The 10,632-nt window shown below is 49.2% G+C and overlaps 1 protein-coding gene across 6 annotated transcripts; it reads left to right on the top strand.

Moving 5' to 3' along the window:
* Positions 1-1,405: 1,405 nt before the first annotated feature.
* On the top strand, positions 1,406-10,069 carry CENPT (centromere protein T). Of its 6 annotated transcripts, none has more exons than XM_072636111.1 (13): positions 1,406-1,473; positions 2,654-2,780; positions 4,125-4,206; positions 4,982-5,096; positions 5,346-5,433; positions 5,521-5,657; positions 5,896-5,944; positions 6,188-6,333; positions 7,498-7,776; positions 8,208-8,313; positions 9,126-9,293; positions 9,474-9,578; positions 9,791-10,069. In XM_072636111.1, exons 2-13 carry the CDS (start codon positions 2,677-2,679, stop codon positions 9,912-9,914), a joined length of 1,503 nt encoding a protein of 500 aa, XP_072492212.1. In that variant the 5' UTR covers positions 1,406-1,473; positions 2,654-2,676; the 3' UTR covers positions 9,915-10,069. The 6 variants fall into 6 exon arrangements, with proteins under 6 accessions (XP_072492212.1, XP_072492211.1, XP_072492208.1 ...); XM_072636110.1 differs by having other exon boundaries at positions 1,409-1,495; XM_072636107.1 differs by having other exon boundaries at positions 1,415-1,495; positions 4,122-4,206.
* Positions 10,070-10,632: the final 563 nt, after the last annotated feature.

Raw genomic sequence — 10,632 nt, 5'->3', positions numbered from 1 at the left:
TGATATTTGTAAAGTGACTAGAACAGTGTCGGCATATAGTAGGTACTTAATAAATGCCTTCCACATATATGTAGCAAGTGGTGGAGACTGGACAAAGTCTTTTCTTTCGATGACAAATCCAGAATTCCCACTACAACATTATACATCTTGTGCTATCCTGATCACTGAGGGAGATGGGAAGATAAATAAGACAGGCCACTAAGGAAAGTGTACACAAATAATAATAAAAGCAGGCAAGGACAAGTGCATGGAAGACACGGGAAAATGCTAGCAGAATTGGAAGAGATGACTGATAGCAGGAGAGGATCTCATTAGAATTTATGGATGCAGTATTCATTGATTAATCAACAAACATTTATTAAATGTTTATGGTGGGCCAGGTACAGAACTAAGTAACCAATCAATTAGCAAACATCTATTAAGTGCCTACTATGTGCCAGACACCGGGCTAAGGCTGGGGATACAAAAAAAGGCAAAAGACAGTCCCTGTCCTCAAGGAGCTTACAGTCTAATGAGACAACATGCAAGAGAGAGGGAGAGAAAGAGACAGAGAGAGGGAGAGAGGGAGAGACAGATAGACAGAGACAGAGAGACAGAGACAGAGAGACAGTAAGGGAGACAGAGGGAGAGACAGAGAGAGGGGGAGAGAGAGAGGGAGAGACAGAGAGACAGACAGAGAGAGACAGAAACAGACAGTGAGGGATTCAGGGACAGACAGAGGGAGAGACAGACGGAGAGACAGACAGACAGACAGAGACAGAGAGAGGGAGAGACAGATGGTGAGGGAGACGGACAGACAGAGGGAGAGACAGACAGAGACAGAGAGAGGGAGAGAGAGAGACAGAGAGAAACAGAGAGGGAGACAGAAAGAGGGAGAGAGAGACAGAGACAGACAGAGACAGAGAGAGGGAGAGAGAGAGACAGAGAGAAACAGAGAGGGAGACAGAAAGAGGGAGAGAGAGACAGAGACAGAGAGAGGGAGAGAGAGAGACAGAGAGAAACAGAGAGGGAGACAGAAAGAGGGAGAGAGAGACAGAGACAGACAGAGACAGAGAGAGGGAGAGAGAGAGACAGAGAGAAACAGAGAGGGAGACAGAAAGAGGGAGAGAGAGACAGAGACAGACAGAGACAGAGAGAGGGAGAGAGAGAGACAGAGAGAAACAGAGAGGGAGACAGAAAGAGACAGAGACAGACAGAGACAGAGAGAGGGAGGATACATAGCAGACAGTTCCTAGAGGAGAGAGCTTTGTGCAGCTCAGAGCCCCCAGAAATGCGGAGAGAAGGGGTCATGGCTGCAACATCCCCGTGTTTCTCTTCCACACCTGCTAGGAACCTCGGCAGTCCCGCCCCAGACGCCCGCGGCCGAGAACTACATTTCCCGTGGGGCTGTGCGGCTGCGCTCGCGATATTTGGCTCAAATTTAAGGCGGGCGCGGAAGCACTAGCCCGGGCGGTGGGGCTGTCTGCGCGCCCGGTACGTCTGTCTGGCCTCCCAGGTAGGCCAGCCCCAGCCTCCGCTCGCCCCCTCTTTCTGCGCTTTCTCCCTGGGTCTCACCCGGCCCCACTCGGGCTCCGCGGGCTCCATCTCCCGATGTCCCGTGAACGCCACCTCCGCCTTCCCACGGGCCTCCCACGGGCCTCCCCCAGACCAGAGGGGGAGCACCTCCCTAAGCCCCCCCCCCCCCCCCCGCAGCCCCTCCACGGTCTCCCCCGGTACCCCCCTTGGCCCACCTACGGGCCCGCAGCCTGAGGGGGCAGCTCCACCCCAGCGGGGGCCCCCTTGCCCACGGGCACCAATCGATCCCACCCACGGACTCGCGGAACGCCCCTGCTGGGCCTGCCCCACCGGAGCCCCTCAGGAGTCCCTGGTGTGCCCCCTCCCCAGGGGCCCTGTCCCACCATGGATTCCTTCCCTCTTTGCAACCGTCCTTGCCCGTGATTGTCACCCCTCCCAGAAAGGCCCCTCCCCCTCCTCATCCTGCTCTGGGGTGCCCCCCCAACTGGCCTTGCTCTGCTCCCCCTCTGCCCTGCACGGGCCCTGTCAGGGTCTAAAGGTGCTGGGGACCCCGAGATTCAAGGGGTCCTGCTTTGCCCCCCTCCAGCCTTCTTTCAGTCAGAGACAAGGTTTATTAAAAGCCGGGTTGGGATGGCGGCCATTGACCAGGCTTAAGGAATCTGAGGATCCGCGTGGGGCAAGACGGACACACCTACCGTGGTCCATGAGCTGGGTCTGGGGTCGGGCCAGGTGCAGACCACTGGGGCCACTGTGTAAAAGCTAGGGATCTGAGCGAGGGCTGGTTCTTGAATTCCTGGGAGAGCTCAGAAGCCCCACCGCACCGCTTCTTAGGGCTCTCCCCTGGGGTGGGGAAGCCTTCTCTGGGCCCTACTCTCACCATCTTGCCCCAGAGGGTACTTTGTGGCTCTAGCCTCTGCCCAGCGTCCTAGTTCCTGCCCTACCCCTTATCCCCCGGCCTCCTTTTTCCCTTCTGTCCTTAAGGCTCATCCAGTGTCCTGGTACTTCCATACTCTACATTTCATTTATTTTCCTTTAGGCCCCATCTCCACCGGATTCTCTCTGTTCTTTGTCCTTACCTGCCCCTCCCAATGAAGGAGGTTGTCTGAGAACCCTGCCAATCAAATTTGATTCTTTCCAGGTGATCCCATCCAGGTGAACAACATGGCATTTGTCCCTGACAATGAAGGGACCACTCGGACTCTGCTCCATCATGTGCTAGAGACTCAGCCTGTAAGCTCCCCGGTCTCATCTAACACTAGGTCAAGGTTGGTCTGTTTTCCCCTCAACACTGCCCCTTAGTCCAGGGTCAGGCATCAATACTTACCTTAAGGACTCTGCACAGTTTGTGGTGGTTGTGGCTTTGGGACTGGCTAAGGTCAGCGTGTAAGCACAGATGGCCCTACTGGACATTGTGAGGGATACATTTCAAAACAAAACAGAAATGGAAATCTTTCTGTATAATGATGGTGGGAGACTGGGCACAATTAGCTGCATGTGAGCATCATTTAGAATTCCCTGGGGGCTCCATGTGAAATTTAGGACAGCATGGTTTAATGGTTGTTGTTGAGTCCTGTCCACCTCTAGGTGATCCCATTTGGGTTTCCTTGGCAAAGATCCTGGGGGGGTTTGCTATTTCTTTCTCCAGTTCATTTTACAGACGAGGAAACTGAGGCAAACAGGGTGAAGTGACTTTGTCCAAGGTCACACAGCTAGTAAGTGTCTGAGGCCAAATTTGAACTCAGAAAGATAAGTAAGTCTTCCTGACTGGACCCAACACTCTGTGTACTATGGCACCACCAAGCTGCCCTATGGTCTAATGGAAAGAATGTCAGATTTGGACTCTGGAGAGACCTTTGTTGAAATGCTGCATCTGAAGTTACATTAAGTTACTACCCCACTGCGGATCAGTTTCTTTTTCTATAACGTGAGCATAATAATACCTCCTTCTACAAGGGACAATGTACTGAAAACTTTAAAAGAAATTTGTAAGTGCTAGATAAATGTGGGTAGCCTGAGCCTTCTGACCGCCCTCTTATCTTCTTTTTAAGGATATCTATCATAGTTTACCTGTCAGAGTTAATTACCATAGGACAAAGGTTTTAGATCTAGAGTGTACCTTAGGAATGACCTAGTCCAACCTTATTTTGCAGATGAAAAAATTGAAGAAAGAGGCTTGAAATGACTTGTTGAAAATCACAAGGCAATATTCTAAAGCTTTCTCCGGGTTTGCCCTGCAAAGTTTAAAAAAAATATGTTAAAGGTCTAAACTTTAGCTTGAAAGATAAAGCATTTATTAAATACCTACTCTGTGCTTGGCAGGCAAGATAATACCTACCTTCAAGGACCTTACATTCTAATTGGGGAAGACATGTAAAGGACAGCTAGAAGGAGGGGAGGCTATGTGTCCTGAAGGTAAGCCTCCTTCCTTCAGAGATAGAGGAAAAGGTCATCTATGAGAGTCCTGGAGAGTTCCAGGGGAGGTGGTATTTTTAAGAGTGTTTTTCACATACCTTTGGACATAATGTAGAACTGATCTAATTAGAATAAGGCACCTCTAGTAACAGTCCTACTTCTGGGTCTTCTTAATTACCTATATTCTTTTTCAGCAGAAGTCTTTCCACATCTACAGACCGTTCCAGCGGAAGCCGACGTGACAATTTGCGCCGGACTCTTCTGAGTAAGCAAGCAAAGGTAAACATTGGGCATTCCATTATCTACCTCTACAGTAGACTTGGAATGATAGGAAGGGGGAGAGGTGTACTATGAAACCTGGAGGTCCTCTGTTCTGGAAACTGAGGATACAGTCCCACCTTTCCTTTGTTGTTGTGTTATTTCAGTCATGTGTGACTCTTGATCAAAACTGATTTGGAATTTTCTTGGCAAAAATACTGGAGTGGTTTGCCATTTCCTTCTCCAGCTCATTTTACATTTGAGGAAAATGAGGCAAATCAGGTTAAATGACGTGCCCAGGGTCACCAGCTAGTAAATGTCTGAGGCCAGTTTGAACTGAGATTTTCCTGGCTCCAGGCCTGTCCCTCTATCCACAGGGCAACCACCTAGCTGCCCCAAGATGATGGGGACTTGGCCTGGCTAAGTAGAGTCTTCAAATCTATAAAAGTGTTGTGCTTGTATGGGACTTGGAGGAAGAAGACCTGGGTACGAATTTCTTCTCTGTCACTAGTGACAGTAGGTTTGGCTTTACTCAACTTTAAAATGAGATATGCAATACTTAGCTCATAGAATTGTCTGGGGAGAATTTTACAAACCTTAATGGTACAGAATTGAGTTGTTATTATTAGTATTGGATGAATCTTAGCCATAATTCCAGTTCAGAATGATAGGAAGAAGGGTTTCTAAAAACCAGATCCATGGGTGATGGATTACTGGGGATACTGACCCCAGGTTCTTCCTAAAATAAGTACCTTGGTATTGACATGCTTGTTTGCTCCTTATATGCCCTCTCTAGACTGCACCTGCTCAGCCAAAAAACATTGGAGCTAATGGTCAGCTCTGTGTTGAGCTCTATAACATCTTGGAAGAAGGCACACCCAGGACTCTTCTGAAGAAAATCCTGCAGACTGGTGAGCACTGTTTGAACCTCACAGCAGGAGAGGCCATACTTGGATGTACAGCTTCAGGGTGGTCCGAGCCAAGGTGTGGACAGTTGGCTCTTCAATGAAAGATCCTTGTTTTCTCTAGAGGAAGCTTGCCGCTTCCCAGAGCAGAACAACATGGGGTCAGAGGCTGCTGAAATAAAGATGGATTCCTCTTGACCCTTGCTCCTGTGCTTGAGCATCTCAGCTCCCTTCCAACAAGTGTTCTTTTTGCAGCTTCAGAAGCCTCTGTCCTGGTACCAGCGCTGGTGAATTCACAGGAGCCACAACCTGTTGAGTTACAGAAGGAAAGCAAGTGGAACAGGTCTAAGGCATTTTGAGGGTTAAAAGCTTCTAGGGAAGCCAAAGGACCAAAGGCATATGGCTGAAAGTTGGCCCAATTTCCTTTCAGCCTGGAGTTGCAGCTTCCTGAGCTGGAGCCCTCTGTGACCGTAGCTCCAAGGCTGCTGGTCCAAAGCAGGAAGAAGCGATGCCTTAGAGTGTCTGAGTTTGAACAGGAAGTAGACCAAGGACTTGCTGTTGCTTCAGGTGAGCTTTCCAGGGTCCTGACCCCTTCACTGGGCCTCCTGTGGGGCCTGTTCACTGCTGATTGCTCTACTGAACTTTGAGAATGCCTGGAACTTCCTGGGCAGCAGGTTTGAGACAATGTTTGGAGGAGACATCCACAGGGATGAATTTCCAACTGTGCCTCTTTCTCCCCCACCCCCCATCTTCCTGCACTAATAATCAGGATTTCTTCTCTGTTTCTTTTGTTTTTGGACAAAAGATCTCACTGGAGAGCAGCCAGCTTCAGCCAACAAGTCCTCTGTGACCAGGTGCCTAAAAAAATATTTATATTACCATGATGGGGAAGGGGTAGACAGAACCCAGAGACTGGAAGAAGGACAGATTATAGAATGTAGCCAGAAGCCATCCAGTAGCTATTGGAAGACAAATCTTTTTGGAGACATTGAGTTTTCCAAGGAAATAGGCCATGGCAGGGGAGAGTGCCAGCTAACACCATTGGGGGATGGATGTCCAACACAGTAGGGACTCACAGCAAACCTCCCTTTTGTCAGGTCCTTTAATCTGACCTTGGCCACACTTATGCCCCCTGAGTCTGTAAAGAGGCCTGGCTTGGCCCGAAGGCCCCCAACCCGTAAGACAATTGACATGGAAGCATTTGAAGAAAGACTGAAGGACATACCACTGACTCATCTCTCAGGTAAGGCCATCTAGCCCTGGGCTCTGAGGAGAGGGTCTAGACTTTTATCACAGAAAAAAGCAAGTATTCTTGCCTTTTCTCCTTTCCTCCCACCCTCACTACCTGGGCATTCTGGCTTCAGTGGTGTTTCAGGATCACGTTTTTTCCTTTTCAAGTCTGTTTTGATTTTCCCAAGTCATATAATTGATGTGAGAAGGAAGTGACTGAAGAGTTGTCTATTTTTATCTCCGTTTTGAAAATTCCTTGGAACAGCAAGGAAGGAGATGTTATAAGTCATGAACTTAGAGTGAAAGATAAAATCATCAAGTTATGCAGTGTCTAGTGTATTGCTTAGTGCAGCAATGGGACAACTTCTAAATTCCCTGTCCATGATAGAGGCAGTATCTTGAAACCATGAAGAAGGCAGCCTTGGACCTCCTTCACTGCTCCTTGTAGCTTGATCTCAAGGCAGAAAAGGAGCCCCCTCCCATGTACATACATCATGCCAGAGGTCACCCAGCCTTTCCATTAGTACTGACTGCAGGGTGGCTGAGGGAGTAGGCTGCCGGCAGATGAGGAACAGAGAAGTTGTGAAGAGCCTCTGAGCCCTTGGGGCTTTTCCCTAAGAGATGGCTGAGTAGGGCCTGAAGCTTTGTGGCATTAGGGTGGTTTTCAGTGTGGCTAGCCAGCTAGGGGTGAGCTCCTAAGCCAGAGACTTTATTCCAGTTCAGGAGCTCAGCCTTCTGACAGTCATCTCCTTTCCATTTCTTTCCTTCATGTCTAACTTGTCAGACTTATCACAATGCCACTCCTGTGGATGGGGATAGGATTTTCCAGGCAAGTCCTGTCTCCACAGGCTTTAGGAGAAGCTTGGTAAAGGGCCAGGAACTGAGGGCCATGACCCAGCAGGGTAATCAAAGAACAGAGAATGGTATAGGGGCCAGATTGGGACAGAGGGCTGTCATAGTCAACGTTAGCCCAAGTGTTTGGTGCTATGTGTAGCAAATTGGTGCTTTCTACTCATCCTAGGATGTGACGGTGGTGGGTGTTACCCTTAATCATTGTATGACCACATGCTTTTCTAGTCCAGGTATCTGGTTGGATATTGGAGGTGGGATAGGCCCTGAGGGATCAGGGTTATAGAGAACTCATCAATCATTTTTTATTTTCTTCTTTGGTATGTAGGTCCTGGGAAACCAACGAAGTCTGGTACAAAAAGTCGAAGTCAAAATACTTCCTTTTCTGCCAGCTCCATGTCTATTGGAACACGAACCAGACCTTGTACGGAAACACCAAGTCAAAACAGTTGCTTTTCTGCTCACTCTTTACCTGCTAGAAGCAGCATCTCCAGGGAAGCCAGAGCAAAGTCAGTTGTGGCTCATCAAGTAGAAGAGGAAGAAGAGAGATCGGTGGATGAGGAGGCAAAAGAGTCTGACGAGGACACAGAAATCCCCCAAAGGACTGGTAATATCAGGGTTCAGCCAAGACCAGTGGTAACTAGGCCAGTTCAAGTTGATTCACCTTTTCCTTATGAGGGTTTCAGAAACATACAATACTCCCAATATCATTCTGTTACACAGTGAGGGAAAAGCTACTTACATTTTTGCTGGGAACCTTTGCTTCCTGAGACTTCTGAGCAGCTTAACCTGCTTGAATGTGGGGAGTGTTGAAAGAAAAATTCCTTGGGATTAATGATCAGTATATCATTCACACATTCAAACATAGGGAAAGGGATTTTCCCATCTACCTAGGGCCTCATTGTGGAAATCCAGAGAACCATGTTGGTTTGTTGACCAGTGCTGCTAGGGGTTGGGAAGAGGCAGACTTTGAGGGGATAGCTGGGTTTCCATCTGGCCAGTGGGTGGAATCGGTCATTCCTCATCTTTTTTTTTCAGCCATCTCAGAACTTAGTGTGAAGACACCAGAATTTCTCCGGGCCAAACGATATCATTCCCTTTCACAGCCTACCTCCCCAGTACCTCCTAATACTAACACTACCCGGTAAGTATACAGTATATTGCTCTGACACACCCTTTTTCCTTGCATTATTCATCTGACAGGGAACAGGGCCCTGGAAAAACTGGTGTTCACCATCCCTAGTCCATGGTTCAGTCTCAGGGGTATTTACAGCTGTTCTCCTGCAGCTGTTCAGGGCCTCTGGCCTCCTGTCCTTCCCAGGGTTTCAGAGGCCTAGAATGCTCGCTGAATCTTACCCTTTCTGCTTCTTTTGTGTCTTCGGTTGATGGAGGGGGATATGCCTTGTTAAGGTTTCTCTTGGGGCTTAGAGATAGCTGCCTGACCCTGTCAAGGGCAGAGGGAGCAGCAGCTCTTCAGGTATTCAGGGGCTTTCCCCAACACAGGCCTGGTTCTGGATGTGTAAGGGATTTTGTTCCCAAATAGCTAACAGGTACAAAGCTACTGTGTGAGACACAAATGTGAATAGGTGCACCCTCCCAAGAAGGTTCGGGAAGTCTCAGAGAAGAGAGATGAAAGGCTTTCTGGAGGAGGCCTGCACCTGAGCAGGGGGGGCATGGGAGAGGCAGTGAGAGCAGGATGGCCAGTCTTGAACGGTCCAGTACAGCTGAAGCAAGGCTATGTGTGGGGGAATTGTGGAAGATGAAGCTGGAGACTAGGTTGGGGCCAGGTGACAAGCAGGTGTTTGGTCTGGGCCTGTTCAGTACTTACACAATTTACCTCACAGTCATTGTGGTGGAAGTGCTGTAGAAATTCAAACAGGGCATGAGGAACCTCACCCTGCCAGGTTCCGGCCAGGCTGGCAGACCCATCCTGTTTATGCTCTTCCTGATTCCTAGGTTGCCCTCCAAGCTTCCCCAGGCCAAACGTGCTCCTAAACGCCGTGCCCCAGGCCCTCAGCAACCCCGTGATCCACACAAAGCTGGCTTGAACAATTACTGCAAAGTTTTCCGCTTCTATGCCAAAATTCCTATGGAGAAGTCAGCCTCTGAGGCCCTGGTGAAGTGGTGAGCTGGCATGGGCAATGGTCAGGGCCAGGGGCCACTTTTTCTTCTTTTCCCTCACTCCTGGGAAGGGAGACTTGCATGTTTGTGGATGTCCAGTGTACAGACCTACTTCATAGTAGAGTGGACTCTGACTTTGTGTTTCTGAGCTCCTAACTCTTGCCTTACCTTTCCTCATTGTAGCTTGGACCAGTATTTCAGGACACTTTGTGATGACCTAGAGACCTTTGCTCACCATGCAGGCCGAAAAACTGTGCTGTTGGCTGACTTGGAGCTGTTGATGAGGCGGTCAGTAGGGCCTGAACCCTGGTCTTTTCTGCCTGTCACCCAACTTCAGTAATACCAGGGGTGGGGGTGGGTTAGGGTGGGCAGCAGGAGGTGGGGAAGGGTTGGAAAGATCCTCTTCCAGGGAGAGGGTCTGATGCTGAAATTTCAGAGGAATTCCTTAAATATGATATGACCATTCTCTTATCTTTTCCCCTCCATTTTCCCCACTCTAGGCAGGGCCTAGTGACCGATGATGTTCCCCTCTATGTGCTTGTGGAGAGATACCTGCCCTTGGAGTACCGGAGGCTGCTCATCCCTTGTGCAGCCAGTGGCAATTCTGTCTTCCCTGCTGGGTAGGGATGGTATCATCCCAGCTTCCCCTCTCCTCTCTAAGTAAAGGAGCCTAGGCTGGGACTCCTTAGAGGCCTCCAGGTAAGGCCTTTCCAAGAGTGGACTCTTCACATGCAATATACTGTCAGTGTCAATAAAATGTAATAAAACCACTTTAAAAAGATGCTGATGTGGCTGAGTTGGGGGCCAAAAGCAAAAGCCAACCTTTCCCCCCTCCTAGGTGGGGGACTCATTCCCTTTCAGTCTGTACAGATGCATGCAGTAGTCAGGGAGGATGATTAAGCAGCACAGTCACAGAACCTTAGAACTTGGAGTTTGGGGATCAGTCAGTCCAGCCTCTTCTGGTCTCCTGCCCATGGGCATTTTACTTGGCCTCCTGGCCTCCACAATAATCTTCCTAATGCACGGGTGTGACCCCATCATTCCTCTGCTCTAAAACCTTCAGGGGCTCCCTTTTGCATACATAAGAAATCACATCCTCTTGATCCTGGCACCTTAAGTTCTTGGGCCCTCTGGCTCAGATCCCATCAAGCAGCTGTTTTGGTTTTTGACTGACCGTCTCCCACCTGTTCCTCCAGGTGATTCTGGGTGTAGGAAGTGTGCTCTATCCCCACCTCTCCAGGAGCCTTTCTTTGCTCCAGTATCCTTCTACCTACACATGGTGTGTCCCCTACTAAGTTGAGAAACTGTGAGGGTGGGGACTGTGATTTCTGTTGATTGGACC

Source organism: Notamacropus eugenii, chromosome 1, assembly GCF_028372415.1.
Source record: "Notamacropus eugenii isolate mMacEug1 chromosome 1, mMacEug1.pri_v2, whole genome shotgun sequence".
Lineage (NCBI taxonomy): Eukaryota > Metazoa > Chordata > Mammalia > Diprotodontia > Macropodidae > Notamacropus > Notamacropus eugenii.
This window is presented reverse-complemented; position numbering and strand designations above follow the sequence as displayed.

Bases quoted from the DNA above. Each gene is read 5' to 3' on its own strand.
- CENPT (XM_072636107.1), top strand. From the start codon at position 2,677: ATGGCATTTGTCCCTGACAATGAAGGGACCACTCGGACTCTGCTCCAT. The intron at 7,777-8,207 runs GTAATATCAGGG...TTTTTTTTTCAG, and splicing joins AGAAATCCCCCAAAGGACTG to CCATCTCAGAACTTAGTGTG. The intron at 8,314-9,125 runs GTAAGTATACAG...CCTGATTCCTAG, and splicing joins CCTAATACTAACACTACCCG to GTTGCCCTCCAAGCTTCCCC.